Below are 22,236 nucleotides of genomic sequence, written 5' to 3' on the forward strand. Positions count from 1 at the left end.
CTGTGCGTTGGACAAGAGTTTGTACAGTATTTAGGATACTTGGGAAGGGATTCTAAAGTTACATCTACCTTGTTTGAAGAAATTCCAGCGTGCAATGTTGTGTCTGAGTGCGTTATAGTGAAATGAACCAAGATGTATTTCCTAGAGAAATATAATATTTGAAAAGGACAGTTGTCTTTGTTTTTGAATTCTGTTTCCGTTATCATTTAGGGCAAGCTTTTACCACCCAAAATATTGTATCAATAAATAAACAAACTGTTTCTAACTGTAAAATGATATGATAACCTACCATTCAGCAAGAGGAGTCTTCTGTTCCCATATATACAACTCTACCATTGAGAAGAGGACGTGTAACAGTACAAAAAAAGATATTATGATGAGATTTGAATAATACATGATAATGTCAGGGGAATATATTATAGACTGAAACAAATGACATGGCCTCTCTGATCACCACAAGGCAAGTCGTGATCTTTTAACCCAGCGAGTCACAATAATAGTCAGTAGCTCTAATCAGTCAAGTGGCAGAACTCTGGTGTGCCTGAAACATTGTAAACAGTACACTTCCAAAAAGTTTTTTTTACTCTTTGATGCGGTTTAAAACAACAAAGTCTTTAAGTGCCTTACCCAGCAAGAGGTCTGTGTTTTCACAAGTTAATAATCTCCGTTTTTCACATGCAGACCTATGCACCGACAAATCTAAAGCATAACTCTTAAAGGACTAAAATAATAATAATAATAATACTATTATGAGCATTACCATTTACTAGTATTACAAAGAGTAACCGTCAAGTGGCAGTTACAGGCATGAAATGGCATGTTTATTTGTTTGTATTGTTACTGAGAAGTGTGCTGTGAGATAAGCTACTACAATGAAATTAACAGGAGACATCTCAATATAATTTTTCTGTTTTAGAGCTGAAGCATTCTGATTTCTGAATCTTGAGGTGAACCAGCCATCTACTGTTTAAACCCAGGACTGAGATTTGGCTTTCATGAGCCCATGGTAGAGATTTTGGAAGGGAGTCCCTTCCTATTCTCTGACACACATAGAGAAGTACTGTGGCTGGGAAGGAGGCTTTTACAGAACAATAAATACCGTTCATCACATTAAAACATGAGTTTTTGTGACTGAGCCATGATATACAGATCCTCGGTATTGCTGCTTTTCATTTGTAGCCCAAATGGGTTATGGTCTAACATATCCCATTGGGGCCCCCAACAGATGAGGCAATTTTCCCATTTGCTTTCTAAAACAAGCCCTGCGGTGCTCTTCACAAAATACATCACCTTACACATGTACAATGGCTTCCCTAATTTTTCTGGACATCCCTTCTGGTATGTCCAGTATGTATCCTGCCTTATGCCCAGTGCTTCCTAGGATAAGCTCTGGGATCTGTGACCCTGAATTGGACAAGCAGCTATTGAAAGTGATGATGTGGTTACTCTTCTTGATTCAGTGAACCTGCTTGAAAACTAAACATATTAGAAGAAAAGGCAGACAGCTGTTAAAAAATTTTTTTAGGTGTATATGGATTATTTTGTGTTGGGGGGTAGGGTAACTAAGAATAAATCTTCTTTATTTACTTGTTATAATCTTCTTTACCAACATATAGGATGTTGCATAAGCTATTTTACAGTTGATAATGCAAAAGATTTACTTATTTACATATAAACCACTTTGGAACAAGGTTAGAAATGTTCTGGTTGTGCAGTTAATTACTTAATTAGACCCACTATATACATGAGAGTTCAGCTGGAACAAAAACTAGAAGACACCAGAACCCCCAGTAATTGGGTTTGACACCCCTGCTTTAAACTCTGCTGACCTTCTGTGACCCTTACTGTGAAAAGAGACATATGGCGTAGTCTCAGTCTCATTCAGTCTCCTTCAGGCTTTAACAAGGTCTGAAATGGTTTCAAGGCTGTTGGTTATTCCATGACAGTCCTGAACGAACACTTTCACAGAATAGGCCCTTGTGATGGACTGGCATCCCACCCTAGGCGTGCCCTACCTTGTGCCTGTTGCTTGCCACGATACGCTTGGGCTCCTCCAGACTCTGTATTGAACAAAGGGGTTAGAAAATGGATGGATGGATGATATAGCGCAGGGACATTTTTAAAAGCTAGGGTGATAGAACTAGAACCAATGGTTGTGTGGCTGTCTGGTAATAACAGATGGAGAAGTTTGCTTTGTGGCTTGCTATTAAGAGGGTCAGTTTTGTGTCGGGAGTTCATATTCAGGTATTTTTTTGGTTTCCGTCTTAAAAATATTAGAACTGAATGTCTGGGAGACACTTCCAGCTTTTTGCGTTATACAGCTAAGCTTCATGTGACAGAGAGAGAGTCTTCTGTTTCCACCCTTTTCTGGTTTTGGTTAGACTGTGTTTGTGATTCCCGTTCTTTTAGGTTTGTGGCCCTCAGCTCCTGGAGAGTTTGCTATCTGCTTGCCTTATCTTTGGTTTGCCTTGTGACTGTGCAGATGGTGAAGGATTTAGTGCTGTCCAGAACAAGAGGTACAGTATGGCATAATCAATTTAAGTAGGGCTTTCAATCTCTACTTTTTAAAGACAGGGTTATAAACCATATGGACCCTGGATGTTTCTCTTGAGGCACAATAAAAAAGCTTGTGTTTTGCCATTTGTTTAAGTAAAGGAATCCTTTTTTTCTTAAACGTCATACAGTAGGTATTAATGAAATTGAGAAATCTGGACATGGCATGCTGAAGTAGAAGTTATTTCTAGTGTTTTTAATATTCTCAAAATGTTTATTATAAAATGTTTTTTTTAAATGAATTCTTAATTTCTTTATTGATTGTTATTATTTTTTCCAGGAGCCCAGCTGTGGCGCCGTCTCAGTGAGAGGTAAGCTGTCTTGTCTTTTGCTTGACTTCTTACTCCTACAGAAAGTAACTTGTGCAAGGCTTGTGTTGGTTTTAACGATAAAAGAAAAGGTAGATTTAACAATTGTGTATTAAATCTCTAAATAGGGGAAAAATACACTTTGTATGTGTTCTTTATTAACATTTCTTGAAGTTTGTACACTTTTGCTAAAATTCTATGCTGCCCTGAGTTACCAGTGGTCTGTGGTGATGGGACATTACTCACTGACTGTTGTAAACCAATTTTTTTGCATTTGTCCCAATGATAATATCAATTCTACCGCAACAAGATATAATCAGGACCTACATGGAGGTGATGATCAGCACAGGGAGTTTCTGTCTTTTATTCTTCATTGCGGTATTGGGAGTCCCAGGTGGATGCTGAGACATTTGGACAGGCCTGCAAAGCAAGAGCATCTACTGTATCCGTCCAAACAACATTTAATGGGCTTGTAGTTAATGATGTACACAGACACAGGTGGGACTTGCATTGCTTCAAACCCTCCAATAATAGGTGTTCTTAGGTATAGTTCCTAGTCGGTTAAATATCAAATATGCTTTAAACCCATCTCATGGTACAGGGCTAATATTACTTTTTAGTGCTATTACTCTGTTGAAAAGTGCTCAAAAGTAACTTGATGGGCTGATTCATTGTGTGTAACGGTAATAGTTCAGTGAAAAAAAAAAGATCAACCTTATGGGGATGTGCACTGAGATAGGACAGTGCAATAAATGTGGACAGCTGTTTCACTTCACCACAAGTCACAGAGGTCACTCCAGGATTCTGTTATTTTCTGCATGATTACGTTTATGTGGAGCAACTGCTTTATTTTCTTTTTGCTGTGTGAATGTGAATTAACCTGGAATCCTTTTTAAATGGAATCATTTTTGAGGGCGTGGAAACATGTTTCTACTAAAATAAAGACCAAAACGTTACGAAACTCCACATGTAGACCCCACAATGTCTTTGTTTATTAATTACATTCATTTGTTTTTGTTTAGAAAATACAGCCAGTAAGGCAGAGTATCGGTGGGTCTTTACAGAACAGAGCAGCTGGAAATCTAAAGAGAATGATGCCGACTTGATGACACATTTTTACAGGGCTGTGATGGATGAACTAGCAGATTGTAAGGTTTGGTGGTTGAGTCATGAAATAACCTTTTTATTCTGTTTTCACTTGAACGGTTCAATTCAAGACTTTCAGATATCCGTGATCATACCATTTGAGTCTCAAAGTACTTGTTGTACTGCTGTACTGTATAAAGATTTGTATTAAAAAGCTCACATAGGAAGAAACCGAAGTAGACAAGGAATTGAGACAGGACAAGCACAATCACACTGCTTGAAAAATCACATTCCAGCTCATTGCTAGAAGCCAACATTGCCTCTCTGAAATACAGAGATCTTTTAGACTTCAAAGCTGTTATAAGAAATGTGAATGTACTGTACCGATCAAATAGACGAGGGCAAACGCCCCATTTTAATGGGGGTTTTCAAAGCTTTTTTTTATGTCCGGAACAGAAACGTCCCTTCTTGTCCAGAAAGGAATACTAAAAGAGTGAAGATGTCAATCATATATCATACAAATAGAAGCAATATAGATTGAGACTTTTTGTGTAAAAAAAAAAGTGAGTTTCGTTTTGATACAGTGTAACTGGAGCAATTAATGTTTGGGAGCGAAATCTTCCAAAATGGTTCTGTTAATTGTTAAGGCATTGTTTTACATATTTTAAATATAAATTGTGTAGCTTTTCATTATTTGTAGTCATTCTTGCGCAATACTGTGACAAAAGGGATGGTAGTTTATAGCAATTATAACCAATTACTGCAAAATACTGTATGTCAGGTGCTTCAAAAATTCCAAGGAACAATCCCAGTGTTTTCTGAGTATTACAGCAAAATACTTCAGGGAATAGTAAAATCCATAGAATTATGGAATAGCTGCAAATTTACCAGTGCTGGTCTCTAAAACTTTTTAAAATGTTTTTAAGTCCTTATTTTATCAAATGAGTTTTTTTACATGATTGCCAAACCTAAATGGTATAGTGATGAAACAGTCTACTTTATTTTCTGCATCATGAGTATCTTTTAAAAAGGACATGCACTGTTAAAAGAATATTGGAAATGAAGGATACAAAATTAAAGCTTCTGATAATGCAATAGCCCATGAAACCTACTTAAATACACTCCCAACCTTCATACTTACCACATCAGTGCTTTATATAACCAGTAGTTCCCTTTAACATTTCTCCCTCCACCCTACCAGTCAGGACTTTCAGGAAGTATGCAACGTTGGTTTGCAAGGTCTGTATTGCAAACAATCTCAGATCTACTGTACGTTTTTAACTTAATGCAGTCATCCAGTAGGGGCTAACACTAACACTCTAAGCCACTCTGTGTAAAAAAGGTGTATTATCAGTTTATTTATAATATTCAGAACTCCTTTTTTGAAAGGCGTTTGAAAGCAGGTATTAGTTATGCTACAAGGCATCGAGTTCCATCTTCTACCTCTTTATTCTTATTTTTCACATTCAATTCCATATCTCATCCATCCCGATTCTGAAAGCTGATTATTCTTCGCCACACGGGTCACAGCCACAAAGAGCCTGTCAGGAAGCACATGGCTGTAGGGTGGGACTATAACCTGGATGCAGGGGACAGGGAAAAATCAGAGAGAGAAATAAACCTCACCTGCTTGCATTTGGGACATGGGAGAAAACCAGAGCAAATCCACACAGATGTGGGGGGAGAACATGTAAACTCCACACGGAAGGAACAACAGAGTTGAACCCCGGACCTCAGAGCCATGAAGCATCAGCCTAAAGTGCATGCCACCTTGCCTCCACTCAAACATTACCTGTTTTTTTATGCAAGAGTTTAACTTTGTTTTAGCAAATTGGCACTAAAAAAGGTGCATTGCCAAAACTGAAGTTTTCTCACTGTGATTCTTATACTCTGTAAAAAGACCTTTAAGCTGGAAAAACTAAGCCCATTAAAGCCTGACTGAAAGGAAGGATAACCTGGAACAGGAATTCGGGAGAATCTCTTTTTGTTTTTGTTATGGCTGTTTAAGAATGTACATGAATTTCAATGCTGCCCTCTAGAGGCAGACACTGGTATTTCATCCTGTGTATTTGGAAAATGTTGTCTATATTTGGAATACCAGTCACTGTGGCTGGAAATGTATTCACTTATTTGACGGGTACATCTTTGTCTGATTTATTCTTGCTCTACTTAAAAGTATTCTAATTTAACAGCCAGGCAAACAAATCATGTTGCTCCCACAGAAAAAAACTGTGAAGCACTGCACACTTTTATAAGATATTATATGACTATATATAAACTTTTATAAGAAAACAAGTTCTATATAACTTGTTATAAGATAATTCATTCAGATACATTTTTATGAGTGAAGGTATGGTAATTTTTTCATTTACCTCATTTTTAGAAGGTAGCATTCTTTATTTAAAATCTATTAAACTGGATTCCTGGATTAGTACAGTATTTTGTTAGGTTTTATATACTGTTGAAAATGGAAGTGAAATGGAACAAAACAATAAACAGGCCCTTTGAATTAATGGTGACGTTCGAGATGGATCATTACCTGGTTGGATGAAATAGTTCTCGTCATACCTACTCCCATGAAAAAACAAACATGTGGTGGCTTCTACTTCATTTGAGCTGGAAATATTCCATCTTCACAGTACCTCATAGATGCCTGTGCTAGGGCAAAATAGGGAATTGTGAATTGTAACAGTATATTTCTGGTTACATAGTTTAAAACCAGTGGCCTAAGAATGTGTGCTAACATTACAAAGTGCTGCACTACATTCTGTCTTGTACTTTGTCCCAAAGAGGGATTCTTGCTGTGCAGCTTTTATACGGCCTCATTAATTTAGTGTAAGAACATTCACAGTGAGACAGAGGCCAAATGTAATCCAGCTCTTGCGCTGTTCTACGAGCTGCATACTCTGTGGCTATCCGTATGAAATTAAAAGAGCTTTTTTTCTCCTTTTTAAGAAGCTTAGTGTTGGACATTGAACACTTAATGTTTTTATTTGTAGGAGTCTCTGCAACAGCTCTGTACAGTAGTTGCTTCACTGCCAGAGTCCTGTGTGAAAGACAGTTCAGCATGTAACACAAATGGGAGTTGTGCAATTTAGCTGTTGTGATGTTTCCACACGTTTCTCCATTCTGGACGCCTTTTGCCAAGTAATATCCTGGTCTTGCCTTCAATCTTGCTCAATAAGAGAACTTGTTTCCCGACAGCCAGAACTCTTTTGAGCATGCTGACAAAATACAAACAGGGGAAGGTTCTGCGGGGCCTTGAGATAGTATTACATTCATGGCCTTAGTCCAATGTGAACCAGGGATTTGGAAACATAAACCTAACCGGAGAAGACAAAGGTATCAAGTAGAGCACTCTCTTGTTTCATTTTAGCAGTTGTGAGTTTTATGATTGTTTATAGGAACTAGTAATAATTCTGAATCCATTACCGTAATGAGAGCGAGCCCAGAGGTGATATTGTTAGTTAGAGCTATTGCTATTTAGGTAGTTAATGAATTGTTAGATTTTGTTGTTATGTTACTATTACTGCTGATATTTAAACTGTGAAAGCAATATGTAAGGGTCAAGAATTTGTTTTATGAGACTGTAATTTTAACTGTCAATTTTTTTTCCATCTCTGCTGATATAATAATAATAATAATAATAATAATAATAATAATAACATTACTTTATTAACCCTTTACAATATCTTGCATTAGGAATTATCTTTTCGCATACCCCAGCTTGCTCTCCATGAGACACACAGACACACAGATAGGGAGAGATATGATGAAGTATATAGTATTCCTGAATGGGTAGGCTAGCTATAATACTTGGGATTAAACCCCTTCAAGTTTCTGATGCTAGCTTGCCTTATCCAGTGACGAGGGGCCTACCCTGATGATGGGCAGACAGCTCTGGGATTTGGAATCATGTCTCTCACCACACGATGTTTGTTTGTGTTTGTTGTGGGTTAGAAGCAGGCTCTGTTATGAAATGTCTTGTGAAACACGGCACAACCACTCCCAGAGCCTGTCCATTGACTGCCTGTCTGCTGCCAGTGTGTCATGAGCTCTTTCAGGGCAATGACACAGCTCTTTACTGGAGAGTTTTCTTCAGCAGCACTTTGAGTGATAGAGACAGAGACCAGCTGGGGGTGTGTCTCAGTACAAGGCCACGGATTGGACAGTGGGTGTGTCTGTTGAAGACACTGGATCCCTGTGTCCACAGAATGGGAAGAGTGACTAATAATAACTCTTATCTTAGGATATGTAAATAATTAAAAAAACAGATACCTCCTTGTTTGAGCCAGTATGTAAGATGTGTACCTTAACTTGCAATGTGAATTTAGGCATCACATTTAAAACATAGAAGTTATAAGGTGTTTACAGGAATAGAAATAAAGGTTTTCAGTTGCATCACTAAAATTACTCTGATACAAAATCTGAAATGAACAGCAACATTAAATTCATTTTGAAAGCTGTATTTCTTAAATGCTATTAATAATTACACCTTTTATTTATTCATTTAGCATAGTGATACTGTATGATCTTCTACTTTCTGCCAAAATGTTTTTCTAACGGATTTTCTAATTAGACATGCAGCATTTTTAGAGCTGCTTTAATTAATGATGTTACTGACAACAACAATTATCAGTCTTTGGTCTTTATGTCCTTTCATACAAATTCTGCAGATATTAGTGGAAGTTTTTGCTCTGATTCCAGAAATGTCCAGAAATAACAAATGTTTTCTGGACACAAGTATAAAGCTTTAGATAGCTTTAGATGGATAGATATACTGTATGAATAAGACTTTATTGATCTTTATTGAAGGGAAATTGAGGTGTTACAGCAGCCCAGCCCAAGACAAGCAAAAACGGACATCAGAATAGATGAAAAATTTAAATAAGTACAGCAATACAAAATAAATATAAAATAAATATAGAGAGTTAGGTGTGTGTATGCTTATAAATATGCTTATAGTCACTGTAAAACAATCAAATATGTGCAAAATGTGCATAGGTATACTGTAGGTATGTGCATAGGTTTAGTGTATAATACAAATGATACATTATTAATAATTAATTAGAGTGAGTAATATGCCTGGTGAAAAGTCTGTTTCAGCTGAAAAGGGGCAGAGGTGACCTGTGTGTGGAATAGCAGTTTCAATTGATTCGCAAACTGGCAGTATAGAGTTCTAGCGTGAACACACAGACTTGGCATTTCTTTCTCTGAAATTTCGGAGCTTGAATTTCAACTTGAATCGTTTCATCGCCTCCTAGTTTGGAACAGTCAAAGGGCTGTTTCGCCTAAAGGGCCTGGCTTGCCACTCCCTTTCTCTTGAAAGCGGAGCACTGACTGGAGGTGTTCAGACCGCCCGTCAGCAGTCACTGTTCACCCATCCTCGGCAGCCTGGGATGTGGCAGTCACCGTCTGAAACTCTGCTGTCTGCACTACAGAGCTCAATCTCTGGGCTTCAGAGTTAAATACGGGATGGAAAGTTGGTTTGTTGTAGACCAATTAAATGACTAGTATTTTAAAACTTTAGTCTAAAAACGACTTTATTTCTCTCTTACCACATTTTGCAGTGCAATTGGCGTTTTCTGTCCCTGACATACCTGACATGTCTTTTTTTGGGGGGGCTGTTGTAAGCCTCCATTAGTGTTTCTTGCTTTATTGTATCATCTTCTTCAGTTGAAGAAAGAGCAACAGGTATTTTCTCGCTCGAGTCTGGCGTGACACTGATACACGAGGAGATTCATCCCGTGTAGTGGTTTTAAGCTTGTTTCAGGGTGGTAATATCCTCATGTTCTCATAGAATCTATCGCGCTAGAGAAGGTTTGTCCACATTGCACATGAGATAGAAAAAAGGGAATGTGTAAAGTGAAGAATATTAAAGTCTATGACCACAGTGAGGTGAAAAAAGGGGCCTGGGTGTATTTTCCGCCAGATTAGGTAGACGGAGCATGATCCATTCACTCAATTTTCTCACTACCTTCTCCAAGCCAGAGGGAGAGCCAGAGCCTATCCCAGGAACCAACAGGCACGAGGCAGGGTACACCCTGGACAGGACGCCAGTCAATTGTAGGGCACACACACTCACACCGGCACCAAGTTTCCCAGAAGCCAATAAATCTACCCGAATTTATTTTTGGGATCCTGGGAGGAAACCGGCGTTGCCGGAGGAAACCAACGCAAACCTGGGGAGAGCATACAAACTCCACACAGATAGTAACCCAGAGCCCCGGTGCTTTAAGGCAGCAAAGGTAACAACTGCATCGCTGTGCCACCTTTGAGATTTGTATAAGCAAAGCTAACTGTATACATTTTACAGATGTATTTTTGATTTTTTAAAATACTGAGCAATGAGAGTGGGAAATCGTTTTTCCAGTTTCTACAATTCACTTCTACAAATTCCTTTTGTTAAAATGAAGAAACTAAAAACAAGCCTCTAAACTACACACAGCTTTGTTTTTGGTTACAGAAATGCTGAAGTCTAGCTCTGAGGAGTTAATATTTAACACTCCAGGTCATTGTGTATTTATTAGTATGTTCTTTAGGCTTCTAATTTTAGATGTGTTCTCTCTTGCTTATCATACTGTTTAAGACATACGTGGAGGGAAAGTGAAATATTTTGGTTTGTGCTTCAGCTTCATGTATCAGTACATGGCTTAACAACTTTCGATTTCTGTCTGTTTAAAAATACTTGCTGTTCAGATAAAAAAAAAAACTTGTTCTGCCTTTTTTACCCTCCAAGAAAGCATGAGTGTGTATTGTATCATCAATATCAGACAACCACTGAAAGAAACACTTTAGTGTGGAAAGAACTGTTTCTTATCCTGTCAGCCTCATCAGCGCATTTGGAATGTTGTGTGACCAATTTATTTATAGACCAAGTCAAACGTAATAGCTGTGCTTGAGGTTCATTGAAGATAAACACAAGCTCCAGCTCACTGTACAGCACAGAATTTCTAATAGGAAGGATCAAACATATCTACAGTGCGCCTGGTATACGTTTTGAAAGGAAATTTGCTATAACAGCCTAAGCCCTGAGCTGCATTTCAAGATCTTTTAAGCCTGTGAGATGCCTCAAGAGGACAGAGGAGTGGAACTGAGGTAACGCATTTTTCAGCACACCTGAGTAGTCTTTCTTATTGATGAAAGAGAGTGTCTGTGCTGAGACCTAGCCTTCTGCATAATAATTTACCTGATTGGAACATCGTTAGATAGAAAAAGATATATGGTAATGTATGAATATACTGTAGACATGCTGTATGTCAAGTTCATATATGAACTTAGAATTGGACATATTAGTCTGATTTTGCAGATTGTTTTTTAAGTTGACATAGACGAAACTTAAACTTGTAAACTAGGCAAAGTAAAACAGTGCTTCAGCTGTCACATATGTTCAGTTAAGACCAGTACAAGGTTACTTGTATATAGTTTCTATATAGTGAGTACTTAACTTGTCAGACATCATAGGGTTTTTTAATGGGTCGTTTTAGGTGTAAACTTCTATGAAGTGAATGAATGAAGTGCATTTGGTTGGGTTTGTCATAGTGACAAAGAGGTTCTTCAGAATTAATGTGTATTCCCTGTATTCCATTGTACCCTGCATGACAGTTTACCAATTTCTGGAATACAATGTCTCGAGATTTAGAACCTGTATTGTGGCAATTGTGTCATGAAAGTAGCAGCTTTACTCATGAGTAAAATGTAGTGCCCTAAATGCTCTTGAAACTGTATTATTTAGTTAAATTTATCTAAAGCGACTTACATTTGTACCTATTTATACAGCTGCGAACATAGTGTTTTGTTCATGGGTCGAACAGCTTCCCCAATTTTGCCAATATCGGGGCCCAACCCGGGATTTGAACCCATAATCTTCCAGTTGTGATTACAAAGTCCATTACTCTACATTGCTGCCCCATTCATGTTATGCCATTCTGACGTTTTATTGTATAATTGGTAATGCGCTGTGGTGGTGGTTGAGTGCCGTCGAGGCGATATCGACTCATCGCGACCCTATGGATAGTTCCATCGTCACAATCCGTATAGTTTTCATGGGAGGATACGGAAGTAGATCGCCAGGTCTTTCTTCCCCGCAGATAGTGCACGTTTTGTTGTCGTTGTCATAGATATGTGGCCCCCCACCACCAACACCGCCCCATACTGCTGCTGCCCAGTATGGGTTATTGGAGAACCTTGCGCCTGACATGGGACACACAACCACTAGCCTGAGCTTATGAGTCTCATGCTCTACCAACTGAGCTAGTCGGGGCAACAGTAATGCACTGTATATTGTACTAATCCCTCTGGTCTGTGCGGAATCCTGGGTAATTTTTTTTAATTTTGTGATTTTGTGAATCTATCTAGGTTGTATTTTGTTTGCTTCTGTTGTCTTTTGTGTGCTTGTGTTACAGAGTAATGGAAACTGTACTTGTCAGTACGTGTCCTCTCACGTTATCACTGTCTTCTTGGCACGGGTAATTTAAATACTGGGCAGACAACAGAAGTGTCATGTGTTCGGCTGTCACAGGATCCTCAGAGAACTGTTTCTCCAGCTTCCTCAATCACAGAAAACCAATTAACGTCCAGCCATACTCATAACATGAACACGTTTTTCTTCTTTTAACACACGACTGATGCACTGAAGATGTGAGCCCATTCTTGACATGGTTTTGTGTTATATTTGAACTTGGGCGGTGGGGCTTCTTCACAGGTCAAATGTGTTGTACTATTCCTCCAAGGAATAATTAGTAGATTTGGACTGCAGGCAGTCCACTCTTGGGAAGGCCTATTTTTCTGATATGAGAGATGGCTCATTGCAATGTAAGAAGGGAGAAAACGCCTTGGAATTGTTTGACTTCTGAGTAATTGAACCTTTGATTAAAACGATCAGTGTCTTTGCTCCTCAATGGGGGAAAAAATGTTGGAGATCATACCATTGTGAGGCGATCTGAAATAATCTATGATTATTTGCATGTAGCCTCAACAGTAGACATATTTTGTTAAACAGAGATATCCCATTAGAAAATATATTGTATTTATATTTGTATTTTCAGTCTTCACTGAAGATGAACATCAACCATTATTATTATTTTTGCAGCAATTTAGAGTTTTCTTCACCTCTAAGTGAATGTCTGGTGTTAAAACGTTGCTATTTAGCAATGACTGAGGGCTTAAGAGAAGTTTCTAAATGTAGATTATTTACAGATGATAAAATCAGTTAGGGCCATTGCTATAGAGCCTTATCTTTCCATAGACACACCACTTGTTTGCTGTGAGTCTGCAGGCATTCTTAAGACACATTTCAAGCCCCCCATAGTTAGGATGTTGACAGCCGAGTTCAACACAACTCTGAAGAGCCACCACTGTGCTCAGTGCTCCTACAGAGTGTCTGTTAGTGTGCATGGACAGGAAGTCTGGATCTCCCCATCCAGAAGAAATCTAGGGGGCCCCCAGAGATACCATGTTTTCAGTATTTTACAAGCAGGACTCGGCTCCATCTCAGTGATGCTCACTTTCTCTAAAGTGTCACTGATCATACAGGATGGAGTTGCCTATTTAAACTTCCTTTTTTTGTCACAGTTCATGATCTTCAAATAGTTTGTATGAAAAGTTGTTTTTTTTTCCATTGAGGTGAATGTGATGCAAATAGTTGATCACAGGACTGGCTAAATAGCTTAAGCAAAATGTGAAATTCTCTTTGACTGATTCTACATTAAACTAGAAAACCACAAGGGGACCTGATGCAAGTATTCAAGATCCTGAAAGGTATTGACAAACCTTACCCGGTGGACTTTTTGAGCATGAACAGTAAAGCACACAGCAGAGGACACAAACGGACACTACATGAACATGCATTAAAAACCAAGAACAGGAGGCATGTCTTTACCCAGAGAGTTGTGGGAGTATGGATCAAGCAACCCAGTTATGTGTTTGAATCTGATTCTTTGGCCTTCTTCAAAAATGGCTGGATGAAGTACTTGGATCAATAAGCTCCTATGAACCAAACAGCCCAGACGGGCTCAGTGGTCTCTTTTTGTTTGTAATCTCTCTAATGTTATTAAGGAAAACTAAAGTAGTTGATATTTTGGAGCTTTCTTCCATTTGTTTCATGCGTTTTTCTGGTTCATTCATCAACATATTTTTTTTAAACCGACTTTTGTTTGTTTACACTCCTGATGAGAGTAGGACAGCTTCACATGCTCCCACAGTGAAACCTCACTACGGTGCACTTCTCTCTAGGAAATCTAGAGTCTCACATTATCCCCCACACGTACACATAGATGTGTTCCCTGGCCTCTCTCACGTGAGCAAGTGTTTGGAAAGTGATGACAGACCGCAGGCTGACCTTTCTGAGAATCTCGGGTGGTCAGGAGGGACAGGAGTTGGCATCAGGAGACGCGCTCTCCGGCCGTGCTGCACAGAGGAGGCTGTCACGAGTCATGTCTGAAGAAAGAGCTGGAGAGTGCCCAGCCAGGCCCCAGTTTGTGGCTGAGATTAGATTAAGCACCTGGTGTTCAACAGCTGCAGGGGTGATGATTTGTTCAAGGCCAGGGGCTGTAATAGCTTCCTTCATTTCATCTCAGTGTATCGCCAAGCAGCACGCTGGAAGACATTCCAATAGGACATTCCAGGAGTCTCTCTGCTTGCGACACCATACTGTCCATTGCCAAGCTTTTGGAAAGGAGAGATGAAATGCCTTTGAAGGCCAATTAGGTATTTTGTTTTCTTTGTTATTTGATTTGCAACTGGTTGGTATTTTAAAATAGCCCATTTAATTTGTTCAAGACTACATACTACAAGCTCACAAACTTCCAAGTTCAGAACTGAACATCTGAACTTGGTATGTTAACAAAAGTCATCATATTCTTGGTGTTAAGCTACTTTTTGGATTTTGAAGTACAGTAGACTGTACCACTTTTTATCTCCTTTGTGATTTGATAACAGCTTGAGACTTTTAAGACTCTGAAACTCCGGAGGTCTAGTAAGTGAGTTAGTTATCTCTTGGTAACCTGAGGAAGAAATTACTGTCCATTATAAGGATCCTTTTTCATGTATTCGTAACTAATGCGCTGGAGATTAGAGTTACTTCTGCGGGCTGTTAATTAATACCTTCTGAACCAGCAAAATTCAAATTAACACAAGATCAGCATGAAGTATTAAGTGGTGTGAATTTTGACATGTAGGGTTGCTGTCCTAACTCTCTGATTGCAAATTATTTTGTTCCATTTTGATGACAGATGCTCTACAAAAGATGCATTGATTTAGTAATTGCAATTCATTTTCTTTCACTAGGTTTCATTGTGTCATTGCATTCTGTTTTGCTCAATTCCAAACAGAAGTACCTTTCTGTGTGGGGTTTGCTTATTTTCCTCATGTTTATATGAGAAGTACTGGACTTAAGGAATGGCGGGGCTCTTATTAATCTGCTTTATGAATAGCTGGGATAAAGTTCAGATAAAGAAGAACATATTTGATATCCTGCTAATTAACTTCCAGTTTTTACCCATCCTCATCACTGCAGCCCACACTGATGCAAAACAGTCCAAGATCACATTTGGATTTTTGGATTCTTGGACAATTGGATTCTGGAATGCGTCTCAGAGAGTGTGCTGCCAATTGGAGGATGACAATACCTCCAGAATACCACAGTGAAGCCACTGTGACAGGGCACAATATTGCTTAGAAAGTAATTCACCAGATGGGCCGATTTCCCAGATGACAGCTGATCTCTGCAGTTCTCTGATATTTTTTCCTGCCACAGTTGGCAGATGGCACAATTTGGGTTTCAATCTGTGACATCCAAACCATGGGGCTCATAGTGGTGCTTTTGACAAAGGAAGCACTATGATGCATTTTCCCTATACATTCACCCTATACACCCTATTCACCCTATTCATTTTCCCTATACATCCACCCTGTACAGCATTTCTCTTCCCTATACAGCATCTCATTTAATAATTGTTATCTAGGATTTTGGTCTTTCAATGCAGTAGTTTTGTTCTTGTTTTATTTTGAAAAAGAAAATATCTTGATTTTATAAAGCAGTGGTTAGCCCAAGTAGGTTTATTTTGGAAATGAATGATTGAAATTAGGGGTGGCACAGTGGGACGGTGGCTGACATTTCTTCCTCTTAGTGCTGGGGCCCTGGATTCAATTCTGGGCCTGGGATGCTGCCTACAAGGAACTCGTGTTCCCTCCCACAATCCAAAGACATACTGTTAGGCTCAGTTGTTTCTGGGAAAGTTGCCGCTGGAGTGAGAGTGAAGGTGTCTGCGTCTGTGTGTGCCCTGCGGTGGACTGGTGTCCCGTCTGGGGTGTGACCTGTCTAGTGCTGTTGCTGTTGCCTGCCCTGCGACGCCAAATTGGATGAACCTGGATAGACGGATTATTGGATTGAAGTGTTGATTAGGTTTAAACTGATTTGTTAAAAAAAAGAGTGTGAGCTATATGTTGGCGAATGGCAGCAAGTCACTCCTGACTGATAGGTTGGTGACCTCGGCCTCAAGAATGATTTTTGGTAACCTCTTGAGCTCAGCTCGCATTCAAAATAAAAAAGCCTCTTTCTTTTGTTCTTTGTTATTCACTCCACAGCAACCCTAACTTCTGTCACAGCAAACAGAGTGCCTTAGAAGTATAATCATGTTTCCCACTACACTCAATTCACCATATATGAATTTAAAAAGTAATAATCGATATGAAATTATTGTTACTGCTACATTGTGGCCCCCTGTCTTGATAACGGATCCCCTGTTAATGAGCAACACATGGTCAGTCACAGGTCTATGAAAAAAACCTAGAAGATGCTTATCAGGCAGAAGAGAAAACTAGTGGAGCCCTCTGAGCTCTGCTGTTGAAGCGCACTGCTCTGTTTACATGCGTCCTCACATTCTGCCCAGTTACCTCTCCCCGCTAGCCGTGGTTGCTGGTATGGCAAGATAGAAAGCCGAAGAGTAATTTAATCAGAAACAAGTGTGGGGAAATATCCAGTAGTGGCGTCTCTTGGAGATGGTGTGACGCACATATGAGGTTAGAGAAGAAGGTGTGAAGAGTCTCCTTAAAGTGGAAGGCCGTGCCCTGTGTTTCTTCCTTTCATTGGTCTGTTTCTCCGTATGTCTCCAGCTGGGAAGTAATTGACCCCAAGCAGGAGAGCAGGCCTGAGGCAGGCCAGCTCACTGAGTGCTGGATGAGCTACAGCTTGTTCCTGCAAGAAATGTCATCCTTCAAACAGCAGAATCCTGGCAAGGTAAGACCCCTCAACTCCCTGTCTGTTTCCTGTAAGTGTGAAATGACAGAGTGTGTAGGAAAAAAAAATGGCTGTGCTCAGTGCTGGCTAACGCATGTAACAATTGTACTTAAATTCCTCGAACAAAGAGGAATTTAACGTTCACTAGTGTTAAAGTGTTAAAGGCCTTAATTCTGACAAATTGACTCATACAGGCTTCACTGAAATGTGATGCTTGCTTCACTAAAATGTAGTTTTAGAACGAAAAGTATCGATGAAAGCTATCTAGAATGACAGACAACAGTATAGACCAAGAACCAGCTTTGAATTGCCTTTGTAATATGTACTGTGATGTACAGGAAGGTGTATAATATAATACACAGTGCTTATTCAGGGCCTAAACTTTAACACTAACTCTGTGAGAATACTGCTTGTTACTGTAATTAAATGGTAGTTAAGTTCATAGTGTTACTCAAAGATGGTTTTAACTTTAAACCTGCTGTTGTAATTGAACACTTAAGGGTACAGTAGCTGTGTCAGGCCTGTCAACTTAGTTGCAGAGGGCTGTTGGAAATTGTGCTTTTTTTCCTCCATAGATAATTTTATGGCTATTTTTAGCTTTGGACATAACCTGTGAGGACAAATAAGTGATATCGATTTCAGTCTTGTGAATCTCACCCTGTTAATAAATAATGGCAGTCTTCAGTCAGAATGCAATTATGATTTGCTTTTCTAGAGTTTGTACTGTGATTGCTCTTCTCCTGCTGTATATGGAAATAAGCAATCTCAGGACCTGAGTTACCTTTCTTTCACGATGTAGCAACCTCATGCCTTTGGCTCTAGCCTCAATTGGCTTTTCAGATGAAAAGTCAGGAAGTAAGGAATTTGAAGTCCTAGCTTCATTTTTGAATAAAGGTTAAAGGTTACGGCTAAAGCTGCAGATCACAGAGACAAACATAAAGCAGCATTTCAAGGGACACGTTGCACTAAAAAGCAAATACAATATAATATGGCAGACATTGTTTACAACAGCCCTTTTCTGTTTCAGTTTTGCCTTCTCATCTGTGGCTTGTGCACATTTCTGGCTGTCCTTGGACGTTACATTCCAGGAGTTGTCATCTCCTATTTTATAGGTTAGTACATTTGCTTCTTTTCAGCCCAAGACAAGCCCATATGTTGAGTACAAATTGTGCCAAAAAATGAGCCATGGAATCAATCAACAATTTTGTTTTTGTCCCTTTGCTGTGTTGTGGGACTGTTTTAATGGACCGGAGTTCCTTAATCTTTTCTCCTCTTCAAGTGTCAAGCAAAGAGCACATCGCTATAAAGGTAGAAATTCCAGTTAAGGGGAGCTGCAGGGAGTCTTGGATCTGAGTCTGTAAAAAAGCAGGAGGACTGAGGGGAGAATTATTTTCTCAGCGAGCTTGCTTCCTGCTCGGGTGACGTCAGAGCAAAGTTAAACTGAAGAGATCCACTTGCATATTTAAGGTCATGAACATTCCCTGCAGGCTTTGAGGAGAGGTGGGAATGAATTGATAAAATAGTGGCACAATTTAAAACCTTTATAGTTACATAAACTAGTTATTTAAAATAGTTTCAGGTCTTTTATGGATCCCTAATTTAAGATAAAACAGGGCGTGACGGTTTATTTTTTACTCTGATCGACTGTTAGTTGGAAACTAACAGATAAAAAATATTTAGATCGGTTAAATATTTTACAGACAAAAAGGTGTATGATTTGTAATAACTCAAAATGTGACAGGACTGGAAATGCTTCCTTACTTCCATCCAGAGCAGTATATTTATCATTGTAAATTGGGACTCGTGACACCATTACTGAATAGTTAATCTGGGGAGTATAAGTAGTTAACTGGGCTATTGGATCTTTTTCTGAGTCATCCACAGAATAAGCCTTCCGAGAGCTCAGGTAATCGTATTGCTAAAAACATCTCGCATACCATTGTTTTTGTCGAATGAGTTGGAAGACGGCAGAAGGCCAGACCTCACAAATCAAGATTAATGGTGAACAGCTTTGCCAGGTGAACATACTGGCTCTTGGGCATTCATTTTCTATTCCTGATACTGCCCAAATGCAGCTGTTGCAGGAGATTACCTGACTATAAATGGAAACGGACGCAGTATTACATGGTATGGCCTTCCTGATTTAAAACTGTTGTTTTTAAAAGACTGGCAGAACATTAAGTTCATTCCAAACCCACCGTTTTTCGTACTTCCTGTCCCTTCTCGTTGGCCCCTGAATTGGGCAGATTTGGACATTTCTGTGTGAATTCAGTGTCTCTTGCTCAGTTGATTTTATTTTCGGTCTCCTACCCAGTGTTGTGCGTGTTCCTATGGCCTCTCCTGTCGTCTCATGAGTTTGGCCAGTGGATTGAACCAGTTCTGCAGAAGCTGGATTTTGGAGTTGGAGGTTTCCTTCAGAAGATGAAAGAGAACCATGGTGAGGATTTGCTTTGCTGTGTTATTCCTGTTTCCCAGAAGTCTGATTTCTGCGACTCTATCTGTGTACTGATTATTTTTTATGGAAAACAAATGGAAAACACTATAGTTTCCCAGACCTATAAAGATCTTTTAGATTAAATTTCTGAGAAATGTTACATAACATTATTCACCTTCCAGCTTCCACAATAATGGTAAAATTCCGCGTTGCAGAGAACTTTTGCCTTTCACATTTCACCAAATTACCAGAGCTGCAGTTTACATAAACAGCTGCAGCTCGGGAGAGGATATTTTATTTTTAAGACAAAACTAATCCAAAGTATTTGGGATATGGCCAGTAATTTCAAAAGGCTCAAGGCTTAATTAGTCATTGGGCTTTTCTTTCTTCTCAAGTTCTTAAAAGTTTAGGCATTAAAAAGAATTAGATCATCTGCGGGACTCACCGAAAGAAGGCTCCACAGCTGAAACGTTGTGTTTTCTTTCTTCTCTTTCAGCATGGAATAAACCTATTACTTGTTCCTTTGCAGCCTACGCATGCTGACCCAGCTCACCACCTGATTTATAATAATCAGTTGTATACAAGACAATGGCACGAGCCAACTTCTCGGTACTCAACACAAAGGACAGTGACTGGAAGTGGGCTATGTCATGTAAATGCAAAGGCTTAAAAAAATCAGAATTCCTATCCAAAGTACTAAATGTACTCTCATATTCATCTATAATCATAATTAAAATGATACTTTTAGGAGGCTAAAGTGAATTTTTGCTGCATACAGAATTAGATTTTAGTCATACAATGCAGAAGTCTGGAAACAAACATCTACAGTTTTAGTTGTCAGACATACTGTAGCAGCAGCTGGTCGATCTATTCTTATTAGATAAATAAGGCAATTTAGAGCAGCCATTGAACTTTTCAACAAGTCTTTATAAGATGGAAGGAAGCCCCAGTTTGGGGAGAACTGCGGAGAACACAGGGAGAATATGAAAACTCAATACAGACAGGCAGCCCACCCCAAAATCAAACCACTCTACCGCCGGGAGGTAAGGACTCTTAACTGCTGAGCCAACTTGCCACCCAGGATATCCAGAAATACACCCAAAGCAAAGACATAGAGATTACATAAGAAAGAACTGTATCTAAAATAGAACTGCAATAAATGTTAACATACAACGTTCTCTAATGAGATCTCCAACCCCTGGGCTGTACGGCAGAAACTGCGTACTGGCAGGCTGTGACTGTACCTGGATGTTGTGAGAATGCACGACAACGTAACTTGGTATGTCATTTGTATTTCAGAAAAAAGAAATGCCAAGCGCGGAGAAGAAAACAGTGAAGCCGAGTTATCCGCGCTATTCCCAAAGGTTTGTTCTGTTGGTTTTGCTTTAGAGTTGTGTACCTGTATACATAGCCCATAGGTAGAATTTCATTATTTTTTTTTCCTTTTTTCACCCTCCTGATTAATGTGTTGATTTAGTTTGATAGACTTATCCAAACGCCTGTATAAAAAGGACATGGTTACGCCAGGAGGGTACTTTGTTTTTTGTTGCAGTTTGTTTGTATTGATGCTGTTGGATATATAAGATGTGTGGCCCACTGGGTTCAGCTTTCATTTGACTTTGTGCATTCTGTGAGCTGGTGTTTTGTAGGATCTTAGACATGTAAAACACTTTTATAGAAGTATTGGAAATGCGGAGATGGAAATGGCCAAGGCATACAAAGTAATATCGTAGAAGAGCTGTCAATGTATCCAGTAGTGGCATATTAGATGACAAGAGTGAATCAGATCATAGATTTAATTCTTCATGGTTTCACCTGTGAGTCTTTTTAACTATCTGGTAGCAATATTGAAAACCAAGTACCTAGTATGCACTTTAAGCTAATGTATTTTTAAATAATCTTTAAATAGAAAACCTTGAATTCTAATGTTGGCACTATTTCCTTCATTTATAATGCTGTTATCTTCAGTTGTTCGCCAAGTGGAAATACCTGAATGAAAAAGAAAGACTAGTTTTTTTGTGGGGGGTTTACCTGATCTGTTCTTTTACCAATTACAATTAGATTATTTGAGACAGTGTTACATCTAACACAGTCTATGTAAGTCTGCAGTTCGAATTGACTGTGTTGTTAGTGTTCTGCATACCCAACAGAAGAGCAACTTTTGTTTTGCTTCTGGTTTTTGCCGGAACTCATTTTCCTTTCCTCTTAGCTGGATTCTTCAACCATGTGCAAGGAGCTCTCCATATCCGATACGGAGGCCTCTGAGGTGTCCTGGACCGACAACGGAACGTTCAACCTCTCGGAGGGGCACACTCCACAAACCGAGACCTCGGATGGTAGGCTACGTCTCACACACACCTTTTTGCTCACCCTTTGCCACACTGAATCAGAGGTGTGTTCTTTACGTGCTTCTCTGAAAGCCCGTTCTAAATTTACGTGCTTCTCTGAAAGCCCGTTCTAAATCAGTGAGGTATTGAAAATGGAAGAAAGATGAGCTCATATTCAAATTTCAAATAATTCAAATTTAATGACAATTATTATTTTAAAGAGTGGATTTTCACTCTGAAATCGCTAGGTTTTGATGGTGAGTGCATGAAAGCTCGCATAGCCAAGGGCTA

General features: G+C 39.2%; 1 protein-coding gene across 3 annotated transcripts in view; it reads left to right on the forward strand.

Moving 5' to 3' along the window:
* The window catches only part of retreg1 (reticulophagy regulator 1), a 32,274-nt gene that overhangs the window by 1,602 nt on the left and 8,436 nt on the right, over positions 1 to 22,236 (forward strand). For all 3 annotated transcript variants that reach the window (XR_015940988.1, XR_015940989.1, XM_088643918.1), the window contains exons 2-8: positions 2,410 to 2,516; positions 2,834 to 2,864; positions 17,061 to 17,184; positions 18,212 to 18,296; positions 19,499 to 19,621; positions 20,918 to 20,982; positions 21,828 to 21,954. Coding sequence is in view for 1 of the 3 variants with exons in the window: in XM_088643918.1 (XP_088500044.1) it covers positions 2,410 to 2,516; positions 2,834 to 2,864; positions 17,061 to 17,184; positions 18,212 to 18,296; positions 19,499 to 19,621; positions 20,918 to 20,982; positions 21,828 to 21,954 (662 nt within the window). In the remaining 2 variants the exon portion in view is untranslated. The remainder of the gene's footprint in view (positions 1 to 2,409; positions 2,517 to 2,833; positions 2,865 to 17,060; positions 17,185 to 18,211; positions 18,297 to 19,498; positions 19,622 to 20,917; positions 20,983 to 21,827; positions 21,955 to 22,236) is intronic.

The sequence above is a fragment of the Lepisosteus platostomus genome, chromosome 8 (assembly GCF_059453375.1).
Source record: "Lepisosteus platostomus isolate fLepPlt1 chromosome 8, fLepPlt1.hap1, whole genome shotgun sequence".
Classification (NCBI taxonomy): Eukaryota; Metazoa; Chordata; class Actinopteri; order Semionotiformes; family Lepisosteidae; genus Lepisosteus; species Lepisosteus platostomus.